This window comes from Piliocolobus tephrosceles, chromosome 17, assembly GCF_002776525.5.
Source record: "Piliocolobus tephrosceles isolate RC106 chromosome 17, ASM277652v3, whole genome shotgun sequence".
In the NCBI taxonomy this organism is placed as follows: Eukaryota; Metazoa; Chordata; class Mammalia; order Primates; family Cercopithecidae; genus Piliocolobus; species Piliocolobus tephrosceles.
In genome coordinates, this window is record NC_045450.1 from 44,859,470 (window position 1) to 44,886,814 (window position 27,345).

The window sequence follows — 27,345 nt, forward strand, 5'->3', positions numbered from 1 at the left end:
TTCTTTCTTTCTTTCTTTCTTTCTTTCTTTCTTTCTTTCTTTCTTTCTTTCCTTCCTTCCTTCCTTCCTCCCCTCCCCTTCCTTCCTTTCTCTCCTCTCCTTCCTTCCTTCCTTCTTTCTTTCTCTTTCTTTCTCTCTCTTTCTTCTTTCTCTTTTTCATTCTCTTTTCTTAATTTTTTTTCCTTCTCTATGTGAATACTGAGTATTTTATGAGTCTGCAAAGTATCTGATAAAAGCTGAACTCCTGAAGAATCTGATGCTGCGATTGAGAGAGAAACATACAACTACAGGTGAATGTAAGACTGCAGGATACTAACAATAATGTAAAGTCTGGAGTCAGACTGAGGGAAGTCTGAACACTGCCACCTCCACTCACTAGTTGTGTGACTCTGATCAAGTTCTCTAAAATTACAGTTAACAATAGTGCCTACCCATAAGATTGTTGAGTAGATTAAATTATATAATCCATGCAAAAAGTACAGTATTGAGGTACGAAATAGCTTGTAATAGCTAACATGTATAACATTTTTCTAAGTAATATAATAGTGGTATGCAGAATCATTACCTTTCTTTCTTTTAGAGAAGTTTTGGAAATAACTGGGTTGCTCTTCCTGAGTAATAAAACCAAGGACTAAAACTGGAGCAGCAAAGCAGTGGATTCATTACAATAATAGCATGGCTTTCCTGAAACTCTAGGCAGGGAACCCTAAATTGTGCTCAGTGCTAACTGCATATATTACTGGAATTACATTACAATTAGGTTGACACTGTAGCTAATGTCTCCAGTCACTGTGCTGGGTACTGAGTCACTTCCAGCTCTTGACTGATCTCCGTGGTGGCCTACACTGGCTCAGTGGAATAGGAAAATCACACTTTAGGGACTTAGAAAGTGTGTGTGACCGCCAGAAATCAAATCGCCAGTTGATTGCAATATTTGCTTTTTAAAAAGATTGTTTAACCGGGCTTTGTTTTGTTTTTTTCCCAAGACTGCCTTTCAAGAAACTGTTGTTACAGTTGGGAGAAGGCAGGCCATATTTACAGTATCAGGTGTAAGTCAGCTTCATTTGGAATAAATAGAAGCTATTCACTTGTATTGGAAGAAAGCATAAGATATTGGTCCCTAGAAAGAGTCTCTACACTAGGACCTAGTTTTACACTATTAAAATAAAGTACACTATTAAAATCAAGTCCGAATTAACTCCCCCACCTCCGGGATTGATTGCAGGGCAGTTCATTTAACAATGTTCTAAAGTGATTTTCTTTAAATGATGCTGATTAGATAAAAAGTCAGATGTTTGAGCCAAAGCTTTCCTTGATCTGAACCATCGCTAATGTTAAAGGCTTCCCTGCTATTGAGTCAATTCTTACATTCCGTTTTGCAACGAAACTAACCAACGTGCCAAAATGTTTTGAATTTAACTTTTTTGCAGCTTTGCCTTTTTTCTTCATTGTTCCCCTTGCATCCAGAGTCGGCCATTTGCTCCCACCCCCAGCCCTTGTGCTAGGGTTGTATCTAATGGCAAACATGTCAGCTTCCTTCAGTTTCCTTCCCCAGCACTTCCTCTTTGCCTGACCTTTTAATGATAGAACTCCTCAGGGCTCAATTTTAGCTCTTTTAATTCTATCCTCCTTGCCTAGATAATTTCATCCGTTCTTTAAGTTAAATTACTATCTATATGCTGATGACTCAAAAATGTATGTCTCTAGCCCAGACACCTCTTCCAGCTGTAGAGTCTTACATCCACCTCCTAGCTTGACAGAAGCATCTGAGTATTTTCCAGATATTTAAAACTCAGTGTGTCACAAATGGAACTCCTGGCACATCCCACACTCCAAATGGAATGTCTGCAAGTGGTTCTTCAGTCAGCAAAAGGCACTTTCTCTCACCTAAGGTCTCACCCCGGAAATTTGAAGGCTTTCTTTGACATCTTTTTTTCCCCTCACCATTATATTGTATGTATTTTTTTTTTTTTTTTTTTTTTTTGATGGAGTCTCACTCTGTCGCCGAGGCTGGAGTGCAATAGTGCAATCTTGGCTCACTACTGCAACCTCTGCCTCCTGGGTTCAACAGATTCTCCTGCTTCAGCCTACTGAATAGCTGGGATTACAGGTGCGCATGACCATGCCTGACTAATTTTTGTATTTTCAGTAGAGACGGGGTTTCACCATATTGGTCAGGCTGGTTTCGAATTCCTGACCTTGTGATCTGCCTGCCTCAGCCTCCCAAAGTGCTAGGATTAAAGGTGTGAGCCACCGCACCCAGCCTGGATCTAATTTTTATCGATGCAACACCCAACACCCTTCTCAATCTTCACCTCATCTCTTTACTTCCATTGATACCACTTTAGTCAAATTGACAACTGTATCTTGTTTTAAACATTTAATTATTCTAATTTTCTCCATTTCAATTTATTTTTCTCTTTTCAGTTTATTCTCAACTGAATGGGGAATGCATTTATGATCATACCAACCTCTGAAATAAAACCATTTAATGATTTTACAATGCCTTTAAAGTATGGTCTAAAATCCAAGGCAGGTCTACAAAGCTCTATGTCATCAAACACCTGCCAGCTTCTCTGGCCACATCTGACACTTTTCTTTCACACTTTTATGCTGAATTCCTGGAACATGATATTATCCCAACTTGCAATCCTCCTTTCTATGTTCTTTTCTCTCTGTGTGGGGTACTCTTTCCCCCATTTTTGTTGTCTAAGGTTGTTTAGTCCTTGGTTTGCCTTGAATGTTACTTCTGCAAAAAAACATTCTCTAAACCCTGAACCAAATCGGGACCCCTTATTTACATTCTCAGAGGATCTTGTGCTCTTCTTCAGAAGGCTATACTTTTAAGGTCGGGCGCAGTGTCTCATGCCTGTAATCCCAGCATTTTGGGAGGCCAAAGAGGGCGGATCACCTGAGGACAGGAGTTGGAGACCAGTCTGGCCAATATGGTGAAACCCTGTCTCTACTAAAAATACAAAAATTAGCAGGATGTCGTGGCACGCACCTGTAATCCCAGCTACTCAGGAGGCTGAGGCAAAAGAATCACTTGAACCTGGAAGGTGGAAGTTGCAATGAGCCAGGATTGCACCATTGCACTCCAGCCTGGGAGACAGAGCAAAGCTCTGTTTCAAAAAAATAATTACTATACTTTTATAAACAGATTCTTTATAATAATTGTATCAAAGTCAGCCTTGCCTAATAGGCTCTGAAGTCTAAAAAACTCAGAGCTTTTCCTAATCTGCTGACCATTCTATCCTCCATACCTAGGGCAATGCCAGACCAACTGTCAGCACATAATACATTTTTGTCACCTTTTTTTGTTTTTTGATTATACTTTAAGTTCTAGGGTACATGTGCACAACGTGCAGGTTTGTTACATATGTATACATGTGCCATGTTGGTGTGCTGCACCCATCAACTCATCATTTACATTAGGTATATCTCCTAATGCTATCCCTTCCCCCGCCTCCCCACAATAGGATCTGGTGTGTGATGATCCCCTTCCTGTGTCCAAGTGATCTCATTGCTCAATTCCCACCTATGAGTGAGAACATGCAGTGTTTGGTTTTCTGTTCTTGCGATAGTTTGCTGAGAATGATGGTTTCCAGCTGCATCCATGTCCCTACAAAGGACACAAACTCATCCTTTTTTATGGCTGCATAGTATTCCATGGTGTATATGTGCCACATTTTCTTAATCCAGTCTGTCACTGATAGACATTTGGGTTGATTCCAAGTCTTTGCTATTGTGAATAGTGCTGCAATAAACATACGTGTGCATGTGTCTTTATAGCAGCATGACTTATAATCCTTTGGGTATATCCCCAGTAATGGGATGGCTGGGTCAAATGGTATTTCTAGTTCTAGGTCCTTGAGGAATCTCCACACTGTTTTCCACAACGGTTGAACTAGTTTACAGTCCCACCAACAGTGTAAAAGTGTTCCTATTTCTCCACATCCTCTCCAGCACCTATTGTTTCCTGACTTTTTAATGATTGCCATTCTAACTGGTGTGAGATGGTATCTCATTGTGGTTTTGATTTACATTTCTCTGATGGCCAGTGATGATGAGCATTTTTTCATGTGTCTGTTGGCTGTATGAATATCTTCTTTTGGGAAGTGTCTGTTGATATCCTTTGCCCATTTTTTGATGGGGTTGTTTGTTTTTTTTCTTGTAAATTTGATTGAGTTCTTTATAGGTTCTGGATATTAGCCCTTTGTCAGATGAGTAGATTGCAGAAATTTTCTCCCATTCTGTAGGTTGCCTGTTCACTCTGATGGTAGTTTCTTTTTCTGTGCAGAAGCTCTTTAGTTTAATTACGTCCCATTTGTCAATTTTGTCTTTTGTTGCCATTGCTTTTGGTGTTTTAGACATGAAGTCCTTGCCGATGCCTATGTCCTGAATGGTATTACCTAGGTTTTCTTCTAGGGTTTTTATGGTTTTTGGTCTAACATTTAAGTCTCTAATCCATCTTGAATTAATTTTTGTATAAGGAGTAAGGAAAGGATCCAGTTTCAGCTTTCTACTTATTGCTAGCCAATTTTCCCAGCACCATTTATTAAATAGGGAATCCTTTCCCCATTTCTTGTTTTTGTCAGGTTTGTCAAAGATCAGATGGCTGTAGATGTGTGGTATTATTTCTGAGGGCTCTGTTATATTTCATTGGTCTATATCTCTGTTTTGGTACCAGTATCATGCTGTTTTGTTTACTGTAGCCTTGTACTATAGTTTGAAGACAGGTAGCGTGATGCCTCCAGCTTTATTCTTTTGGCTTAGGATTGTCTTGGCAATGCGGGGTCTTTTTTGGTTCCATATGAACTTTAAAGCAGTTTTTTCCAATTCTGTGAAGAAAGTCATTTGTCATTATTTTTTATGGGGTGAATTGTGTCTGCCAAAAAGATATATTGAGATCCTAACTTCCACAATGTTGGAAGGTGAGCTTTGTTAGAAATAATGTTGTTGCAGATTAAGGTCATACTTAAGAAGGCTGGGCCCTTAGTCCAATATGATCTTTGTCCACAAAAGAAGACAAGGGAAGAATGTCATATGAAGATGGAGGAAGAGATTGACATGCTATGGCTGAAAGCCAAGGAGAACCAAGGATTGATGGCTACCCCTAAAAGCTATGAAGAGACAAGAAAGAATTCTACCCGGAGTCTTAGAGGGAGTGTGGTTCTGCTGACACCTTGATTTTGGACTTTTCATCTTGCAGAACTGTGAGACAAGAAGCCACTCAGTTTGTGGTACTTTGTTAGAGCAGCCCTATAAAACTAATACACTGTTTACACCTAAGTGCATTCTTTTAATATGCTATGCATTATTCATCTCTAAGTCATCAGTACCTAGCACTATTGGAATGTAATACATACTTAATAACAAAATACTGATATATTGATTATGTATAGACACAGTCAGAATCTAACCATATGGTCAACTCTAAATAAGAGCAAGTAGTAAACATCAAAAAGTTATATAACCCCAAAAATCTTACTCCTAGGTCTTTATCCAAGAAAAAATGTGAACTTCTATATAGAAATGTTTATAATGGTATTATTCATTATAGACCAAACTGAAATCCACCAAAATGTCTTTTAATGACAAACTGTCGTTCCTCCATGCAATGAGGTACTACTCAGTAATCAGGAGGAATGAGCTATTGATACACAATGCTGATAGATTTCAACTGCATTATGCTAAGTGAAGAAAGTCAGACTTAAAAGATTACAAACTGCATGAATTCATTTATGTGACATTCCAGAAATAGGCAAAGCTATAGGAACAGAGAACAGTTAAGTATTGTCACAGTTTGAAGTGAGGAGAACATTTGAATACGAAGGTTCAGCATGATGGAATTATTTGCAAGTTGCAGTTGTTCTGTATCCTGATTGTGATGGTGGTTATGTGACGGTAAGCAGGTGTTCAAACCCACAGATACTCATATAAATTTAAAAGTTAAAAAATGGACTGAGCCCAGCAGCTCATGCCTGTAATCCCAGTGCTTAGGGAGGCCAGTGTAAGAGAAGCACTTGAAGCCAGGAGTTCAAGACCAGCCTAGGCAGCACAGCTTGTCTCTACAGAAAAAAGTAACAAACAAAACAAAAGAAAACAAAAACTGAATGTTGCGCCACACACCTGTAGTTCCAGCTACTTAGGAAGCTACCTTAGGAAGCTAAGGTGGGAGGATCACCTGAGCCTACTGTAGCTCAGGCTACAGTGAGTCACGTTTGTGTAATTGCACTCCAGCCTGGGTAACAGAGTGAGACCTCATCTCTAAAAAAAAAATGAAACAAATAAATAAATGAATAAAATGGAGGGGTAATAATAAGGAATAGAACCATATTAAATATACAGATCAAATAAATTTTTTAAAGCAAAAAGAAACTATGTGTACCATGAAGTGGCTATACTTCAGGAGAAAATAACTTCAAATATTTCTTACATGAGTGTCTACAAGTTTTAAGGGTACCGAGGACTATGCACATCTAAGATGTAAGCCTGGTATAGGCAAATGGTCTCTGCCCTCATGCATCATTATATACTTAACTAAGGAGAACATTTTGCGGGATTTGTAAAAGTACTTAAGGCCTTTTTAGTTCCTCACCACTAATCCAAAACTGGCTTCAGCAATAGCGGCTGGAAGCCATTACTTTGTAATAGTTACTTCCCATTCTGTAGCCTAGGTAAAATGGATAGTTCTAGTTCAATTCCTAATAAACAGGTGTCTCCATATGACAGATTGTGCTAATTGTCACCCTGCTGTTAGATTTAGTGGATCCCTCAGAGAATGAGCCTCAGAGGCTAAAACATGCTATAGGACAGTCTTGAATTTAACAATTTACAATATATGATTCTGCCAGTCTCACTGGGTGTTCATAGGCCTTGAGTCACTAGTGAGTAGCTTTGCCATGGTTTGTGGAGGGGTGGAGACATTACTGCTTTTTCCAACATGCCTGCTGTTCTGCCAGTAAATGGACTTCAGGACCATTGAACCAACACCTGTCATACAGCAAACACAGAGATCGTGACTTTGGAACAATTTTCCTTCTTTAGTGTCCATAAGAAATGCAGTTTTCTGGTGTGAATTTCCCTGTTTGATCACCTAATATTGTATATTGTTTTCTTTAATAACTTGATGCTAACATAGCCTCTCTCGTATCCTAAAGCGTCATTGGTATTTTCTTACTCGTTGTCCAATGATGATCTTGACGTAGGAGGCAGCAGTTGACTCCAGAGATAGGGCTGGACACTGGACCAAACTGAAGAGTAGCTAAAACAGGTCAGGGGTGGAAGCGCCGCCCCACAAGATATGCCCACCCGTGTGCCATATCAGTTTACCATTGCCATGGCAACACCTGGAAGTTACCACCCCTTTTCATGGCAATGACCTGACAACCTGGAAGTTACCATCCTTATTCTAGAAATTTCTGCATCAGTTACTCCTTAATTTGCATGTAATTAAACATGGGTATAAATAGGAGCACAGAACTCCCTCTGAGTTGCTACTGTGGGCACACTGCCTATGGGGTAGTCCCACTTAACAAGGAGTGGTAAGTACCCGTGCGCTGCTGTACACTCTGCTGCTTCAATACAAGTTACAGATTAACACCACTAGCTTGCCCTTGAATTCTTTCCTGGACAAAGCAAGAACCCTCCTGGGCTAAGCCTCAATTTGGGGGCTTGCTTGTCCTGCCTCAGTCCTTCTCTATAACCTCTCCTTTCAATAGAGTGTGATGGCTGCAATTAACTGCTTACCACTATCACTGAGATAGGCAGACTGTATTTCAAGATTTCTGGTTAGACAGTATCTTATTTCAGTCACTATGACAAAAGATTTTGTCATAAGCTTTGCAAGATAAGAAACCCAAATTTTTCAGTGTCCTCAGATTGGTAGGATTCAGGAGGCTAGCTTTAACTAAACACCTTAATAAAAGATTGCAGAACAATCCAAAAAAAATAAGAATAGCTTGTAAATATTAAAGTAAAATTAAGTTATCTTGTTGGTTTTCTGCTTTCCATGGCATCTTCAGTGTTGCCCCTCTCTGTGGAAAAAAATGTATATGGAAAAGCCAACTGTCTTCTGCAGGGAATATGTAATATGCATGTCTCCCATATAAAGTCTACTTAGTATGATCACTCAATGAGAGCATGAGAGGTAGTACAGATATCTTTAAATATATGAATTGTATTGCCCATTTCCTAAAAATAAGACAGTTCTATGCTACAGTGTACATGCATTTTTTTTAGTTTGGATTACTACACAGTGTTAAGAAAGTAGACTCATCTTCTAATGTCTGTCTTTTGATACCACAGAAGAAAAGCAATCCTTTGTGACAAAATATCAGAGTAATCTTTTGAAGAAGAAACATATTCCCATTGCCAGTCACCCAGGGGAAGGGAAGTACTCAGACACAAAGGAGAAATCTGGGCAGTTGAGAGACGCTCCTTACTAAGCCTGGACATGGTTGCACTCCTTTTTGAGAAGGAGTCTCACTCTGTTGCCCAGGCTGGAGTGCAGTGGCGTGATCTCAGCTCACTGCAACCTCCATCTCCGGGGTTCAAGCAATTCTACCTCCTCAGCCTCCCTGGTAGCTAGGATTACAGGCACGCAACCATGCCAGGTTAGTTTTTGTATTTTTGGTAGAGACAGGGTTTCACCATGTTGGCCAGGCTGGTCTCGAACTCCTGAGCTCTAGTGATCCACCCTCCTCGGCCTCCCAAAGTGCTGGGGTTGCAAGCGTGAGCCACCATGCCCAGCCTGGACTTGTTATTTCTTATTTGACTCTTAAACTTGGTTTTGCTTTGTGGCAATAGAGGCATAAATAATACTATAGGGTGCACCAAGCAAAACCTGTGGCCATTGAACTTCATAAGTAGAAAACTGCAGTTGAATATGTCTTTGCTTATCCTACTAAGATTCTTTTTTCATTTATTAGACTATTTAGTAAGGTTTTATTCAATATTCTGTCTTGTTATCAGCTGTGCAACAGAAAATCAAAGAATAGGCTGCTGGCTGCATCTGGACAGGTGATCAAATATGGCACCATCTCACTGGGGTCATTACAGTCATGGCAGAATAATTATAGAGACATCTCCAAATGCAAGGTGAATTTCTGGGAATTATTTTTCTGGTATAATATGGCAACATTTTAAGGCCTGTACATGGTCTTCTTAAGCTTGAGGGCAAATTTCCTGTAATACCCCGATAAATCTGTTTTATCTATTTACCACTTTGTTAGTGTAGAAAAGATGACTTTTGCCAACATACTGCTCACTGGGTTTTTCTTATTTGTGTTTCATCAAGAGAACTTCCTCTGGCCGGGCGCGGTGACTCACGCCTGTAATCCTGGCACTTTGGGAGACCAAGGCAGGTGGATCACAAGGTCAGGAGATCGAGACCATCCTGGCTAACACGGTGAAACCCTGTCTCTACTAAAAATACGAAAAATTAGCTGGGCGTGGTGGTGGGCGCATGTAGTCCCAGCTATTCAGGAGGCGGAGGCAGGAGAATCACTTGAACCCGGGAGGCAGAAGTTGCAGTGAGCCAAGATTACACCACTGCAGTCCAGCCTGGGTGACAGAGTGAGACTCCGTTCAAAAAAAAAAAAAAAAAAAAAAACTTCCTCTTTTATTCACACTGTCTTTTTCTAAACAGTGTTTGTTGCAATTGTTTAGACATGTCCTTTCTAAGTTACATTATGTTTTAGTTCTGTCTCCCTGAGATTACACATAAATCACCTTGAGTGGAACAATGGATATTTTAAAACTACTTAGTCATATCTTTATTGGAAGACTGAAAGTTTATTTCTACTAATGGCTTATCTCATACATTGTGTGCACATTTTGCTTATTCAATTCTGAGAAAACAGTTCCTTCCTTTAATTTATATAATTGTTGACAGTGATCTATCTTTGGCAAAGTGGTCTATGCGTGTTTATGCACTTGCTATATTTAGAGGAACCTTACCAATTCCAGTTATATTTAACATAATAAAATCATTTGTTTTCTTTTGCATTATCATTCTTAAAGACCCTTGCTATTTTTAGAGAAAATTTAAAGGAGATAAGACAAATTGATCTGAGAATAAATTGTAAAAGTTTTATTCCAATTCTCCCTATGGAATAAAAGAATTAAAATTTTTTTCTATTATTGATTTTTGTACTGTCTAAATGTAATCTTCTTTTGAATTTAAACTTCTGTTTTCTTACAGCTAAGAGAAAAACAAGCTAATATTATTTTGAGTAAATATAACTTTTCTAATAAAAATGCATACAGAAAATAAATCCCTATGGGAGAACAAAATAATTTCTTTCCTTCCTGGTAGTTAAGCCCTTCAGTGTACAAACTCTGCCTAAGTCCCAAGAGTCTCACTTTTAAAAGTAAACAGATAGCCTCTGACCACCACATGTATAAATAAATTCTTTAGGTGAAAAATAGAAGTCAAATAAATAATAACAAAAAGGGATTAGAGGGAACAGAGATAATAAAGGAAACAGAAGGAAAATCTAACAATTAGTATCTTCAGAGAGATAAGTCATTACAAACAGAACTTAAATAGAAAATTCTCTCTAAAAAGGAGACTAGAAAAACCGTTATAAAAAGAACTCTTGGAAAGCAAAAATGAGATGTCAGAAATATTAAGAAAAAAACAGATGGCCGGGCATGGTGGCTCATGCCTGTAATCCCAACACTTTGGGAGGCCAAGGTGGGCAGTAGAGGCCAGGAGTTCAAGACCAGCCTGACCAACATGGCTAAACCCTGTCTCTACTGAAAATACAAAAATTAACCAGGCATGGTGCCGTTAGCCTGTAATCCCAGCTACTCAGTAGGCTGAGGCAGGGGAATCACTTGAACCCGGGAGGTGGAGGTTGTGGTGAACCGAGGTTGCAGTGAGTCGAGGTTGCTCCACTGCACTTCAGCCTGGGCAACAGAGCGAGACCCCATCCTGAAAAGAAAACAGAAAAGAAGGAATGAGGGAAGATAGAATTGAGGTAGTATCCCAGGAAGTAAAACATTAGAGAGATAGAAAATTAAAGAGAAAAGAGTGAGCAAACGAGAACCAGTTTAGGAGGTTTAACATCCAATAGATAAAATCCAAGGTCCATTTTATCTCTTTTATTTTTTCTAGAATTCCTGTAAAAGAACTGCATGCTATAAAATGTACCCAAAGTTAGGACACATTTTTCCTTTCTAAAAGGACTCACCATGGACCAGCACAATGAATGATAAAATAGTCCTGCAACAAGACTTACTGTCATAAAATTGTAAACACCTGAGATAGAGATGATCTTCAACAACTCAGAAAGTACTGTGACTCATAAGGACATCCGATATTTCTGAGAAAAACAGAAAGCTAGATGGCCATTGAGAAATGGCCTTCTAGATGCTGAATGTGGGAATATTTATTTTCAAACTTGGTTTCAATGCTTACACTGTTAATTTGGCAGAAGGGAGAAATGGGGACACTTTTAGATGTGCAAGGTCTCAAAATGAAATTGCCCTCTCATACACCATTTTTCGGGAAGATACTAGAAAATGTGTTCCAGAAAATGAGAAAGTAATCCAACAAGCAAGATTACAGAGAATTCAGGAAGAAAGACTGCAGTGCATGAGAGAAATGAAGCAAGTCATCAAGAAGCAGAGAAGACAAATTCCAGGATGACAGTTGTAAAGAAGCCAAGAAAGAAGACCTACAGTGCAGGCAGAGATAGACAGAAGGCTTTAAGAAGGATGTGCCAGAACTGGTGACAGATGAGAATGCAGGGATAAGCATTTGGTAATATTACCTAATACATTTTTCTGCATACATTTATGTACCTGCTAGAGTTTGTGATAAACTACTAATAGGGGCAAATCAACTCATAAACTTTAGCAAGAGGTGACTATCTGTTCGTTCTTGTTATTGGACTGAACTGGAATCCACTTACCTGGTGCAGTAATGCCAAACATCGGCACTGAGGTTTGCAGCAGGAAAAAGGAGGGTGTTTATTTGGAGGGTGCCACACAAGAAGAAACGAGCAGCTCACACTTAAGACCTGACCTTTCAGACCGGGCAAGGTGGCTCACACCTGTAGTCCCAGCACTTTGGGAGGCCGAGGTGGGTAGACTGCTTGAATCCAGGAATTTAAGACCAGCTTGGCCAACTTGACAAAGCCCTGTCTCTACTAAAAATATAAAAATTAGCCAGGCGTGGTGGCGCATGCCTGTAATTCCAGCTACTTGGGAGGCTGACACACAAGAATAGCCTGAACCTGGAAGGCTCAGGTTGCAATGAACCAAGATCAAGCCACTGTACTCCAGCCTGGGCCACAGAGCAAGGGTGTCTGGAAAAAAAAAAAAAAAAAAAAAAAAAAGGCCTTTCCTTTTTCCTTTCTGAGAGCTTTCAAGTAAGCGTCTTTAAAGGAAGGGGTAAACTTTAGGAAAGTAGAAGTTATAGGCAAAATCCTAAATGAATACATTAAGGTGATACATTGGTTTGGCCTAAAAGGGCAGGTTATTTTTATCTGGGGGCTTACAGGTTATAGATAGATGCAAAGGTTTCCTTATTTGTAATTGGTAGGAAGAGAAGCTTTGTTTAAAACATGGGTTTAACAGAAAAGAAGGTTAGCTCTGGCTCATGGATATGATTTTCTCCAGGCTTTTCGGGAAGACCTTTAGAACAAAGACCTGCAGTCAGAATGCAGTCCTCAGTTTCCCTTTATCCGAGGTCTATGTGACAGCAGATCTGTCTGGTGGAGGTCCAGATTTCTGAAAAACTCATGAACACATGTTAAGCTGTTATCTTTAGTTTCTGTAGGGAACCAAACGTCCTACAAATTTTAACTTCCTTGGCTATTGTTTTAAGCTACTATGACCTTCTCACTTGTTGAGTTGCCTGTTTACTTCTCAGGACTAGCTTAGGTAGCTAGAATTTCCTTTAAGGAACTCAAGATTTTCCTTTCTTTTTCTAAGCTGGCCCCTACAAGGGGTCCCTACTCTGTCTCATTTTGAGGAAATCGGTATACCATTATTATTTCACTATTACTGCATAAATATTGCTCAATAAAAAGTAACTTTAACTGTTTATTATTTAACTCATAACTGTGATATAAATATATTGAGAGATACATGCAAAAACACTAAATGTTCATCATTTATATTGAGAACTTGACAGTGTCTAAAATTGATAAGCCTTGAAATAGCAACATAAATACACTTTTAATATACAGAGATAGCTATCAGAAGAAAAAGTTAAAGAAATTTAAAGTAGTGGATTTTAGAAAAGGCATTTCCTAAAAACCTATTGATATTTGTATACTATTTCATCTTTAAGAACGATGTTTTTTATGGTACTTTAAAATATAATATGTATTATATTTTATATTATAATTATTGAAGATGTGAGAGGTTAAAATATGCCACCCAGAATATACTTCTTTGGCATATTTCCAGACGGCTATTCAGGGAAACAGGCTTAGCTTTAAAAAACTGTCCTTTTGGAAAAGAAATCTACTTCTAGAAAGAAAATCTACATTAATGAAGCAAAGAGTGGATGCAGTCTTTCTCTTAAAGCCCCTTCTCTGTCTTATCTGGATCTAGGAAGGACTAACTCACAGGAAAAGAAAATTAAGAGTCTAACACATTTTAAGGTCTGACAAAGACACTTTTACCAAAGGCTATCACCTGTTCTTCTGGACCTGAGAGACTTTATCTGCAGAATAAGACAGCAACTTTTGTTTGCAGTGAGTTTCTTTCCCCAGGATCTCCAAGTTCCTTCCCTTTCTGTACAATATAAAAACTTTAGTCATCTGGGCCTTCTGAGTTTCATATTTTCTGTGGCTCCCATGCAGATGTGCACCTTGATAAATGTTTACGCTTTTTTTCCTGTTCACCTGTCTAATAGTCTAATGCCAGTTTATTTTAGTAGGTTCCTCCTGCCCTACAGAGGAAAAGCAGACCGTTTTTTTCTTCTACTCTCTATTCTCACATGCCACTCAATACAACACCCTGACACCAGGTTTTTGCCAAACACCAAGCAATCTTCCAGTAAACAGCAGCTGAGTGTCGTCCAATTTAACTCAATTCTGGAGCTATCTACCTGGGGATAGTGTGAGATCCCACAGGTTGAGGGCTCAGTCCCAAAAGACTGTCCCCCACTTCAGCTGTCAATCATAAGCTGTGGGTTGTAACCTGTGACCACCCAGCTACGTATCAGGATTCCCATGACCTCCTCCTTGTGTTCAATTAATTTGCTAGGATGGCTGACAGAACTCAGGGGAAGACTTATTGACATTTATCCATTTATTATAAAGAGTATTTCAAAAAATATAGATAAACAGCCAGATGGAGGAGATGTACAGGGCAAGGTATGGGAGCGGGAGCTGGGAGCTTCCATGCACTCTCAGGGAGCAGTACCCTCCAGGTACCTCTGCATATTCAACAATTTGGAAGCTTTCCAAATTCTGTTCTTTAGCTTTTCATGGAGGCTTCATTACATAAGCACAATCAATTAAATCATTGGGCTTTGAAGATCAACTCAAATTTCAGCTTCTTTCTTCTCCCTGGAGATTGAACAGGTGGGACTCCATCTCAAAAAAAAAAAGATAGTCTTTACCCAGAGATCCCAAGGATTCTAGGAACCACTTTCCAGAAATCGGACACAGAGATCAAAGATCTATTTATCACACAATTATATACATTGTTAAAAAGTGTGGATGTAAATTATAATTAATATTTTATTAAAATATATATTGTATGACTTAGATAATTATATAATTATTTAATTTATAAAATATTATATAGTATATTCTAGATCTTTATAGATAGTACCTTTTTATCAGATCCATTCTGAAAATAGCCAATTTCATGATATATTTTCAAAATATAAGTTTAATGTTAAAACTTAGGTTTAGTATTCAATTATCTTTATGTAGACCTAATTTTCTTAAATACACCTTCCTACCAATGGTTTTGTAGCAGGACAAGCCACAGACAAAACCCCTCAGACAGCGAGTTAAAGAAGGAAGGGCTTTATTCGGCCGGGAGCTTCGGCAAGACTCAGGTCTCCAACAACAGAGCTCCCTGAGTGAGCAATTCCCGTCCCTTTTAAGGGCTCACAACTCTAAGGGGGTCCACATGAGAGGGTCGTGTTCAATTGAGCAAGCAGTGGGTACGTGACTTGGGGCTGCATGTACCAGTAATTAGAACGGAATAGAACAGGATAGGAATTTTCACAGTGCTTTTCTATGCAATGTCTGTGATCTACGGATAACATAACCTATTAGGTCAGGGGTCGATCTTTAACTGCCAGGCCCAGGATATGGTGCTGGGCTATCTGCTTGTGGATTTCATTTCTGCCTTTTAGTTTTTACTACTTCTTTTCTTTGGAGGCAGAAATTGGGCATAAGACAATATGAGGGGTGGTCTCCTCCCTTAGGTTCAAGCTGTATTGTTTCTTCTCTGCTCATTTAAGATGTCAGATTTCTGCCTTGCTTTGGTATTAATGGATATTTCTATTTTTTGCATCCACTTTCTGAAAATGAGCCAATCATGCAATGTCATAAAGCAGGTTTGCCATAAAATGTCTCTGATGAACAAGAACAATTCCACAGTGCAAAAAGTCTTTCAAAGCAGAGTCACCCAGAAGTCCAGAAATAGAGAACTTGAATTTTATGATCCATATCAATATTTTACTGTGGTTACAAATCTAACACAGATGCCAAGATATTTTATGTTGCCAAATGCTTCTTTTATTTTTCAGCACATGTTGTGTGTTCTATTTAGTAGTGAACACATCTGTTAGAACGTTTTTCTCTTCTCTCTCCCTGCGTTTTTTTTTTTGTTTGTTTGCAATTCTAGTTCCTCCAAAGATACAAACTCATACATCAACCCAATGCATGTTTTATGACTTATAAACATTGTTAAACGATGCTAGTCTAAACAGTTGTGAGTTAGGAAATGACTGCTTTGGGAAAGGTATTTTTAGTGGCAAAAGTACTTTTCATTAATCTCAATTTTCCAGGTTTAGAATCCAGATAGATTCAGGCAGGAGAACTCTGAAAGCCACTGCATTTCAGATTCTCTGGGAGTATGCACATAGAGCAAGGGCAGACATAAACAGGTGTTTCGTGTGATGCAATGTGATGGATTTTCTACTTGCCCTTCTTTACTTCAAGTTGAAATCACTCGCCAGGCTGGCAGAAGTTTGCTTAAAAGGTGCGGGGGTGGGGTTGGAGGAGCCGATGTGCTTGCTTTTCCTGCCAATGAAAATTAGGAGGCACGTTGTTTTCAAGAGTCTCTGCCAGTCCTCCCCACTCCGTCTGCACTAGCCCATCTTCCCCACCGAGTTGAATCAACATTTTCAGTGGCAGCCCCTCTGGAGTAATCAATGAGAGATGTTGCTGGGATAGGAACTGAATGATTTAGCACAGTGGGAAGGCAGCATATCGACCACCAACAGCAGGAGATGGGGGGGCCGACTGCTGACAGTGGCTTTTATAGCCTCTGCCTCCTTGTGAAGAATAGTGCATAATGGGGAAGAGTGAAATAGTGCAAGGGACTCTCCATCTGTCAGGCACAGATAATCTTTCCCTTTTACACAGTCAATTGGGATGTCACTTGCATTTTAGATTGTAGGGAGATGAACACACAATTGAGTTAAGGAGCAGAAATCCCTCAAGGCAAGTGAAAAAAAATTAAAATTTCTGAGGACATGTGTGTATGTGCCCGTGCATGTGCTTGTATGTGTGTTTGTGTGGCAGGGAGAAATCTGGTTATATACTGTTCCTTGGTTCGAACAAATGTGACCCACAGAAGCCTCCTCAATCCAACCTCACCTGAATCAACCTTCCAGCCTTTATTATTTTAACAGAGGCACTGGAGACTTAATTTGCTCTAAAATTTGTCTTTTTAAAAAAATTTTATGGACAATCAGAGTAGCAGTAAGATTTTTTACAGATGGCGAATCCGTACGGGTCTACAGCAACCTGAATTCTTACCTCCTCAGAAGAAAGAAGGGCACAAGGCAGAAGGAGAGACTGAGGCAAGTTTTAGAGCAGGAGTGAAAGTTTATGAAAAAACTTTAGGGCAGAAAGGAACAAAAGGAAGGAAAGTACACTTGACAGAGGGCCAAGCAAGCAGCTTGAAGAACAAGAGCATGGACTGACCTTCTGACTTGGGGTTCTATATGATGGCATACCTCTCAGGTCATGTGTCACTTCTCCCCTGATTCTTCCTTTGGGCTCAGCCGTCTTCACGTGCAGTGACCTACCAGCACTTGGGAAGTGAGCATTCTCGGTGTGTTTACTGGAGCTGTTCGCATGCTCACTTGAGGCGTTCTTCCCTTAGCAAATCAATGCCCCTGCGAGGTCATTTACTGGTTAAACTCTGCCATTTTACCTCTTACTCAGCAAGCTTGAGTCACTCCCCCAGATCTTATCGGGAAGCTGTTGATGACCACTTTCAGGTTTTTTCTATGTGGAGGCTGCCTTTTTCCTGGTGACATCTGCACGTATTAGTATTTTAGACAGCGTAGAGAGACAGTTAACAACCACCTGACCATCGCCGGAGTCACCTGATATTCCTGGATAGAGGGATGAGGGTGAAGCCCTCTCCTGCCCTGTTTATGTCTGACTAGCTACTGTGAAAGGAAAATACTTTGGGCCCTGAAAATCGCTAAGCTAAAAGTAAGATCCAAGCTGGAAACTACTCAGGGCAAACCTGCTTCCCATTCTATTCAAAGTCATCCCTCTGCTCACTGAGAAATGGATACATGTTCTGTGTCGGGCCTCTGAGCCCAAGCTAAGCCATCATATCCCCTGTGACTTGCACATATACATCCAGAAGGCCTGAAGTAACTGAAGAATCACAAAAGAAGTGAAAATGGCCTATTCCTGCCTTAACTGATGATATTACCTTGTGAAATTTCTTCTCCTGGCTCATCCTGGCTGAACAGTTCCCCCACTGAGCACCTTGTATCCCCTGCCCACCGCCCCGACCTCCAGACAACTACTGCCCCCATCTATCCTCCCCCCGCCATTGACTGTAATTTTCTATTACATACCAAATCTCATAAAACGGCCCCATCCCTATCTCCCTTCCCTGACTCTCTTTTCGGACTCAGCCCGCCTGCACCCAAGTGAAATAAACAGCCTTGTTGCTCACACAAAGCCTCCTTGGTGGTCTCTTCACACGGACGCAAGTGAAATTCTGATTGCCTCCTTTGGAAAGACTTATCAGAGACTTAAACAATGCAACAATTTTTCTCTTACTTACCTGTGGCCTGGAAGCCCCTCCCTGCTTTGAGTTGTCCCTGCCTTTCTGTATTGAACCAATGTACTTCTTACATGTATTGATTGATGTCTCATGTGTCCCTAAAATGAATGAAACCTAGCTGTGTGCCAGCTGCCTTGGGCACGTGTCGTCAGGACCACCTGAGGCAGTGTCACAGGTGCACGTCCTTAACTCTGACAAATAAACCTCCTAAAATGATTGAGACTTGTCTTGTCATTTGTCTCAACTGACACTACCTACTGTAACAGTTTTGGTCACTGATTAAGACTGAGTTTGCAGATGTGCATTCCTGTAAATATAACTCTTAGCTGCCTTGACAAGAAGGATGGTGTAAAAAGCTTGCCCGACAGTCTTGAGCAAAGGAGTTAGTAAGTGTGCGTGTGTGGCGGTGGGGGGGGGGGGGGGGGGGGAGCGGATTCTGATGTCCTGATTCTACAGCATGGTTATGAATCTTGAAAAACCAGGTTTTGTCTTGCCAGTTGCAGTGGCTCACGCCTGTAATGCCAGCACTTTGGGAGACTGAGGCGGGCGGATCACCTGAGGTCAGAAGTTCGCAACTAGCCTGACCAACATGGAGAAATCCTGTGTCTACTAAAAATACAAAATTAGCCAGGCGTGGTGGCACATGCCTGTAATCCCAGCTACTCAGGAGACTGAGGCACAAAAATCTCTTGAACCCAGGAGGCGGAGGTTGTGGTGATCCAAGATCGTGCCATTGCACTCCAGCATGGGCAACAAGGGCCAAACTCCATCTCAAAAAAAGAAAAACCACGTTTCATCACTGTAACTTCCACAAATAGATGGGAAGCCAAAATCTGGGTATTTACTTTCCTTTTCTTTTTCTTTTTTTTCCCAAGAAAAAAAAAATATATATATATGCAGGATAGTTAATTTTCTTCCTTTACAGAATGACACGCAAATAACCTGCTCATTTCAAATCTGGAGTACTGTGAGAGTTTTTAAAAATTATTTTTAGTTTCTACTATCTAGCTTTTGATGTTAAAATATGTGTGATTATAAAGCCTCAAGTAAGAATTAACTTTAAAGCCATGATAAGTAATTAATTCATTCAAGTTACCAGCCTTGAGTAGCACTCCAAATTGTAGCGTTTCATTCCTAATAAACCATATTTACGGTAAACTCTGAGTTCCTTTGGCAAAAACAAATGTGTGGCTGGAGATAACCTGTTTTAGCTAGTCATGATTAAAAAGCTAAATACATAACTGTCTTTTAAACAATCTTTATCCAAACAGCAGTTTGTGCCTCAGATTCAGAGATCTGTGGTATAATATCATAATCTATTCCCCTAGACCTGTATCTTGTAAATCACAAACCTGATTCTGAGTATAATGTATTCAACTGAGTAGTGAACATGGCATGGCATACCTGTGAAACCTGGGGATAATGATCAGTTATCAGAAACTACACACTAAGCTATTATATCTGACCAGAAGTTTGACTGAATGTATATTCAAATTGGCAGTGGTGAGTGAACCAGAGCAACTCCATCTTAAATAGGAGCCGGATAAAATGAGGCTCAAGCCTACTGGGCTGCACTCCCAGATAGTTAAGGCATTCTAAGTCACAGGATGAGTTAGGAGGTCAGCACAAAATACAGGTCACAAAGACCTTGCCGATAAAACAGCTTGCAGTAAAGGAGCCAGCCAAAACCCACCCAAACCAAAATGGCAATGACAGTGACCTCTGGTAGTCTTCACTGGAACCATTTGGAAATCGTTAGCGCCATGACGATTTCCAAATGCCATGGCAACCTTAGGAAGTTACCCTATGTGGTCTAAAATAGAGAGGCATGAATAATCCACCCCTTGTGTAGTATCTAATCAAGAAGTAACATAAAAATGGGCAGTCGACAGACCTCGGGGCTGCTCTGTCTATGGAACAGCCATTCTTTTATTTCTTACTTTCTTAATAAACTTGCTTTCCCTTTGTACTGCGGGCTTCCATGAATTCTTTCTTGCATGAGACTCAAGAACCCTCTCTTGGGGTCTGGATCGGGACCTGTAACAATGTGACTTCAGCTGAGTTTGGCTCAAAGTTGTTTTGAGATTTATGAAATGAATGTTATAAGGATAATAATGAGTTTAAATAAATCAATACTAAACTCACGTCATTTACTTTATTAACACTGGTCCTCCAGAAACGTAAACTCTGCCATTTTAGGTATTCATGTTTGTGTTCTTCGTTGAATTTGCTTGTTGTCATTTGTTTGTTCTAATGGTTACTGTTTACTATAGGGAGGAGGAAAAAAACAAATTACCTCCCTATGTGAAGCTGTCAGAATGGTGAGAAATTCATTCTAGCTTGTTGACTTTTGAACAGAAATTAAACTACTGTTTTTCAACTTTGTAGTTAGTGCCCTAAAGGAGGGTTGTGATGTTAGTAATGATTTTATATGAGCTTTCTAGCTGTCCGTTTGGGGGATGATTATAAATTTTCAAACTGGATTATGAGAAAGTTGGGGATTTGAGGGGTTTTTTTGTTGTTGTTGTTTTTGGCAGCAGTACACCAGAGAGCCACCTGCTGGCTTCCATGAAGAAACACATCTTTGCTATCTGTGATTGGAAGGAGAAAAGGGAGGAAAAACAAAACAAAACAAACAAACAAACAAACAAAAAAAAAAAAAACAAAAACCAGTAACACCAATAAGCAAATCGTTTGAAGAGAATTGATTATTTGGAGGAAGGATATGTGACTCTAACATCTACATTGATTGCTGACATTTGTATTTTACGTGGTTTTTCATATCCCTGCCAAAGGAATTATTTTTAAAAAGTGATTTAGAGGATCTTTTTCTCTCGGAAGTCCTCTCTCTCTCACTAGAGAGGGGAGCTGTTTTCCTTTCTCCTTTCTCTTTCTTTTGCCTATTAAACCTCTGCTCCTAAAAAAATAAAAATAAATAAAAATAAGTGATTTAGATTCCTTAAATGTGGCAACAAACACCATCATGGTGTTGAAAACTGTTTTCATTTTCATTATCTTATGAAAGTGAGTGTTCTTCATGTTTTAGAGTTGGGGAAGTGTAACTGGAAACTGAGGCCAGCTGCTTTTCAGTTGAACAAGGACCTATGCCATACATAGGGCAGAGCCAGGACATCTGATTAAACAGCAGCTGTCCTTTTCATCTTATTCACAAATCTCATGCATCATTCTTCTTTGTATTACAATTTCTAAATTGCATTTCACCATGTATTCATACTGCATGGTTACTAACATCATCGTTTTGAGTCATTATGATGATAAATTAAGATTGCCTTGTTAAATCCAGAAGCATGAACTGAAAGGGTGGATTGCTTTAGATATTATTCGAAGAGTAATGGTGGCCTTTTATTCTATTTTAAATGCTGAATACCACTAGATTTAATTTCTAGTTGGAATGGCCTTACTAATTTTTAACCAAGTGAGGTCTTTGTTATTATTCAAATGTAGGCGATTTGGTTTAATCCCATTCTTAATCCCATGGGAGTTGAGGTTTTGTTGTCTTCTGTTGTCATTAGGCCAATCAAAATACTAAATATTTCACTTGCATAATCTTTTTTTTTTTCTTTGTTTGAGATGGAGTTTTGTTCTTTTTTTTTTTGTATAAAACATTTAATTTATTGGTCTTTGTGGAGAATTTGATGCATCACCACTATATTACAACAGAGCCATTAATTTTGTAGCTTCATCCACATTAACTGGTTTGCTTTCATGATGCTGCTGAGGAATCAATTCTTTCTGCAGAGGTTCAACTGAAGGGCCTTTTGAGAAATGTGCAAGTTCCTTTTGTACATTTACAAAAGCTTTATTTACTCTGTTAACTTTTTCATCATTCATAATGTTTATCTTCCTAAGATTAGTGGTAACTGGTTTTGCTTTGTTTTTAGCCTTAAAGTTTTTTTGGCTGGCTATGTGAAATACATTCCTGGACTTTGGCCCTCTTAATTTGTTCTTGCCCATTGTCAGAAATTTAATACTTGCGTGCAGCTTCCTAAGCTCCAGGAGACACCATCTGGCACGTACGGCGTCTAGGAAGTTCCGGGGAGAATCTGAAGATTTGTTCTTGTCAGTCAGGCTGGAGTGCAATGGCCCGATCTCGGCTCACTGCAACCTCCACCTCCCGGTTCAAGCAATTCTCCTGCCTCAGCCTCCCGAGTAGCTGGGATTACAGGCGTCCACCACCACACTTGGCTAATTTTTTTGTATTATTAGTAGAGACTGGGTTTCACCATGTTGGCCAGGCTGGTCTTGAACTCTTGACCTCAGGTGATCCGCCCACCTTGGCCTCTCAAAGTGCTGGGATTACAGGCATGAGCCACAGCGCATAGCTCACTTGCATAATCTTTTTACCTGCTATCAATTATTGGTAACTTTACGTTTAATTGCCTAGTTAACCTGCTCTTTTTTCTACTACTTGCGTTGTTTTCTATTTCAAATGAAAACTACAGGCACTCTGCAGTCTAGGAATTTATAGTTGTAAATACAAGAAACAGTGATATGGCTTGTTTGGTCTTCCCAGCTCTCATTCACTAGTTGGATGTCATTGCAAAAGTTACTTAACTACCCTGAAGCATACCCTCTTCATCAGCGAGCATTAGTTAATGATATCCACCATGAAATTAACAGAGTAGGTATTTAGGAAATTTCTATTCCATATAGGCTGTAAAGTGATTTTGTCTATAAAAATGTTTTGTTTAAAAATATTTTATTTAACTCAGTATTCCTTAAGTACCTATTTTCCCATTCTATATTTTGAAACAATGCCCTTCGATTTTTTTTTCAGCATTTGTAGGAAATATGATCAAGTCACAGGTACGAGAACTGGAGTATTGTATAGATTGGGCCATTCCACTTTATATGACAGTCAATAATTTGATGAGTTCCTTAACCAATGTGATTCTGTTATTCTGTCACATTCAGGGATAGAAAGCTTAGTTATACTGGGAATCTGAATCATGACTTCTGAAGAACTACTATTCATAGAATACCTGTTATATACAAGAAACTGTCATATTTAATATCACTGTCATAATTGGAATATTCTTTTCCCTTTAAATAATTTTTCATTATATTTAGAATAAAACCCAAATTCCTATCTCTGGCTCCTTAGGCTGTTAATGATTGTGCCACTATTCAACTCTCCAAACTCCAAACTTACTGCTTTTTCCTGATGCCATTGGCCTTTTCTCCTATTCTCTCCTTGGTGAAGTCCCCACTAACTCAGGACCTTATTCACATTTTTCTTTACTTTGTATGCCTCCTCCAACTGTTTGTCTGCTTAACTGTGTTCCCCCAAGTTACTTCCCCAGGAAGATTCTGCCATTCTAAGTATTCCAATCTCACCCTTTAGCCATTGATATAATCTTTTATTGCATCTCTTACTTCATGAAAGTTATCATAATTTGAAATTGGGCATCTAGCTGTTTTTACCAGCACTCCTTGTCTTCTTCCCAAATTCCAAAAGGCAGAGACGCTGACTGTTTCTTTATGAACAGACAGCCCCTCCAAGCACACTTTATTAATAAACATATAGCCCATCCTAGCAGTATGCTTGGTCCTTAAAAGTCAATCCATGTATATGTGCACATTACGAGAATTAACTTTTTGAGGGCAGATGAGTCCAGCCTGACTCATTTTACAGATGGGGAAACTTGGAGGTATCAAGTAGCAAATGTTAGACACCTAGTAATTGGCCAATCCCTTTTTGAACCAGGTCCACTCCACTACAAGCTTTCTACCAGTTTCTCACACACTCAATGTACTCACAGATTTTCAGAAAGACATTTCTGTGGAGAAAGATTCCATCATTAATCCCTGGATTACAGGCAGCAAACAGGCAAAGTGAGAGAGTGATTTTGGAGAAGAACACATCTATACCTTAGAGGAAGGCCTCTGCTGTCTGACAGTTCCCAGAATATCAGGCCCACACTGGAGCCTGGTGCTGAGAGCCCCTAAAGAGGACAGAGAAGCTTGCTTCACTCCTCTGGGGAAAGAGGGGCTGATGATCATTAACACTTAAAAGCTGAGGCTGGTCCTGACGTTGATAGCTCCACAGCAGGGAGCCTTTAATATAAAGCACTGCCTTCATTAGCAATGCAGAGAATAAGCTCTGCAGATCTTTCTCAAGATTGAAAATGGAAAATACTCTTTGGAAAAAATACTTTTTGGAAATCTTTTTTTTTGTTTTTTTTCTTTAGTGGCATAGTTCAACAGTCCCCGGGCACTCATCAGTCTAATCACATTTCATGGGTCGTGCTTGCATGAAGAAATGCTTCCCAAAACTGGTGCTACAGTTGCCTAGAAATCTTATAAAATAGAAACATAATACATAGATTCTAAGTTCATACAGCAGATCTATTAAAGCTTAATCCCTGGAGTAGGCCTGGCAACCTGCATTTCTCCACATGTTCTTAAAGTGATTCTCAAACTTTAAACCAATACCTAGACACTGGTCTGCTCCTTCATCCTTCTGTAGAGGTAGTAGCTTAGTCAAAAGCCAGTTTCTACATCTGTACTGAATAGCTATCAATCTGTCTCACAGTTTCACAGAAGATTAAAATGAACCCCAATGACTGCACACATTAAATAATAAAGGAATGGATTCTTCTGCCCTGCCACTACCAATATGCCCTATTCACCTGAGGAAGAGATTCTGCATCCAAGTAGATTGACTGTGTCTTCTCTAGCACCTATGTGAGCATTTAGCACTTGATTTTAAATATGTGCAAATGAATATTTTGAAGCCTTTCCCTTATTCTTATCAGATAATTGTTCTAATAGGTCACCAGACTTTCACTCTTGTCCATGTGAAGAGACCACCAAACAGGCTTTGTGTGAGCAACAAGGCTGTTTATTTCACCTGGGTGCAGGCAGGCTGAGTCCGAAAAGAGAGTCAGCGAAGGGGAGATGGGTGGGGCCATTTTTATAAGATTTGGGTAGATAAAGGAAAATTACAGTCAAAGGAGGCAGTTCTCTGGCAGGCAGGGGCAAGGGTCAAGGTGCTCAGTGGGGGAGCTTTTTGAGCCAGGATGAGCCAGAAGGAATTTCACAAGGTAATGTCATCAGTTAAGGCAAGGACTGGCCATTTTCACTTATTTTGTGGTGGAATGTCATCAGTTAAGGCAGGAACAGGACATTTTTACTTCTTCTGTGATTCTTCAGTTATTTCAGGCCATCTGGGCTTATACGTGTAGGTCACAGGGGATGCGATGGCTTAGCTTGGGCTCAGAGGCCTGATACAGACCATCATGTGAACTTTTTCTTCTTTAAGTTCCCACAATGTCAAGTTGGCTAATCTAAATGTTCATTCATTCATCCATTCATATCATCAGCCTGCATAAGTGCCTAGTAACAAGCACCCCAAGTATCTCAAGTGCTGAATTTGTGTCTTCCACATTGCCGAATCCTTAGGAATTAGAATTATCTTGCATCGGACAATAGGAGTATATTTATTGTCCGATGCTTTTCCTCTCCAAAATAGTCTCTACTTTGTCCTTTGTCTCTGTCTTTCTGTAGATTCCTTCTCATTTTATGTCCGTCAGACGGTGACTTGTGACCAAGTGGGAGCACTCTCTCTCGATCTTCACCATTTGGAAGGCATGATTTTTGCATCATATACAGTGGCCACTCTGAAAGGACTGGAGTCCTGAGACATGTCAGATATTGGGCAGCATATTCTTCGTTCCTAATAGGCAAGGCTGTCAGGATAATTTTTTTTTTCTTTTATTAGACTGATGAAATCCATTTACCCTACATTTAGTGACAGCCCTTTGTGCACACCTCTATCACACTTATTCTATGATGATCTGGTGGTTCTCCACAACACCAATGCATACTTCTTCCATCTAGGAGTGAATCTTATAACTTAGGTTCAGTCATTGAGTGCATTCAATCCTCTTGACAGCAATTGGTTCAGATGTCATAACCATGGGATTTAAGTTAAGATCATTGGAAAAGTCAGAGAAAACCTGGGGTTTTTGTTTCAGCTTTTCTTTTCTCCACTAGTCAGTCATAAACCTGACACATGGAAGGCTATAGTTAGAGTATCTTAGTTCCATGAAGTGGTGGGATTTAAATGACCAAAGAAAGGCAAACCTAAGAGGCAGAACAAATAAGAACTGATGTTATAATTTGAGTTCTCAATCCAGTTATGCTGGAAACCCTTAATTCCTGGTCCTGTCAGTTACTATAGCCATCAAATATCCATATGACTTCATCCATTTTGGATAGAATTCTATCTCACTTGCAAACAAACACACAAGAAAACACTCCCAAACAATTTCATTTCTTTTTTTTTTTTTTTTTTTTTTTTTTTTTGTTGAGATGGAGGCTCGCTCTGTTGCCCAGGCTGGAGTGCAGTGGCTTGATCTCAGCTCTCTGCAAGCTCTACCCCCCAGGTTCAGGCCATTCTGCTGCCTCAGCCTCCTGAGTAGCTGGGACTACAGGCGCCCGCCACCATGCCTGGTTAATTTTTTTTTCTTTTTTTGTATTTTTAGTGGAGACGGGGTTTCACAGTGTTCACCAGGATGGTTGTGATCTCCTGACCTCGTGATCTGCCCACCTCGGCCTTCCAAGGTGCTGGGATTACAGGCATAAGCCACTGTGCCCGGCCACAATTTCATTTCTTATTCTCACTTGAGGAATGCAGATAAATTCACTATTGCTTATCTTTTTCTTTTTCACCTATTTCCTAGTCACAGAAATTGCCACCAATTCTTAGCTTTCTTACCAAGATGATCTACTTCACCTACCGCTTTATTTTTGCTTTCCCTCTGTCAACAGAATGAATTTATTCTTTAAGCTAATGTTGAATTTGACAGTGGTAGAATATCTCCACTTATGACACATCTCTAATCTTTTAAATCTAGATAGTATAAGTTAGGATATCTTGCAAGTAATATGGTGCAAAGAAGAAACTTTTGGCCATAAAAGGTATAACCAGTCCAATGAACAGATATTTTCTGTTTTACATTTAAACATCACTAAGCCACAAAAAACAAACTACAGTGCCCCAAACAACATTGGAGTATACGCCTATAGACTTCTTTCTACCTTAATTCCCTTAGTTATATATGAAAATAA

General features: G+C 39.6%; 1 protein-coding gene across 2 annotated transcripts; it reads right to left on the reverse strand.

The window, feature by feature from the left end:
* Window positions 1–21,902: 21,902 nt before the first annotated feature.
* Window positions 21,903–22,300, reverse strand: LOC111541208 (ribosomal biogenesis factor-like). 2 transcript variants are annotated; one of them, XM_023209858.2, is made up of 2 exons: window positions 22,112–22,300; window positions 21,922–21,994 (listed from the first exon to the last, which is right to left on the reverse strand). In XM_023209858.2, exons 1-2 carry the CDS (start codon window positions 22,222–22,224, stop codon window positions 21,922–21,924), a joined length of 186 nt encoding a protein of 61 aa, XP_023065626.1. In that variant the 5' UTR covers window positions 22,225–22,300. The 2 variants fall into 2 exon arrangements, with proteins under 2 accessions (XP_023065625.1, XP_023065626.1); XM_023209857.2 differs by having other exon boundaries at window positions 21,903–22,300.
* Window positions 22,301–27,345: the final 5,045 nt, after the last annotated feature.

Excerpts from the sequence above, each read along its gene's own strand:
- LOC111541208 (XM_023209857.2), bottom strand. The coding sequence starts at position 22,224 with ATGGGCAAGAACAAATTAAGAGGGCCAAAGTCCAGGAATGTATTTCAC.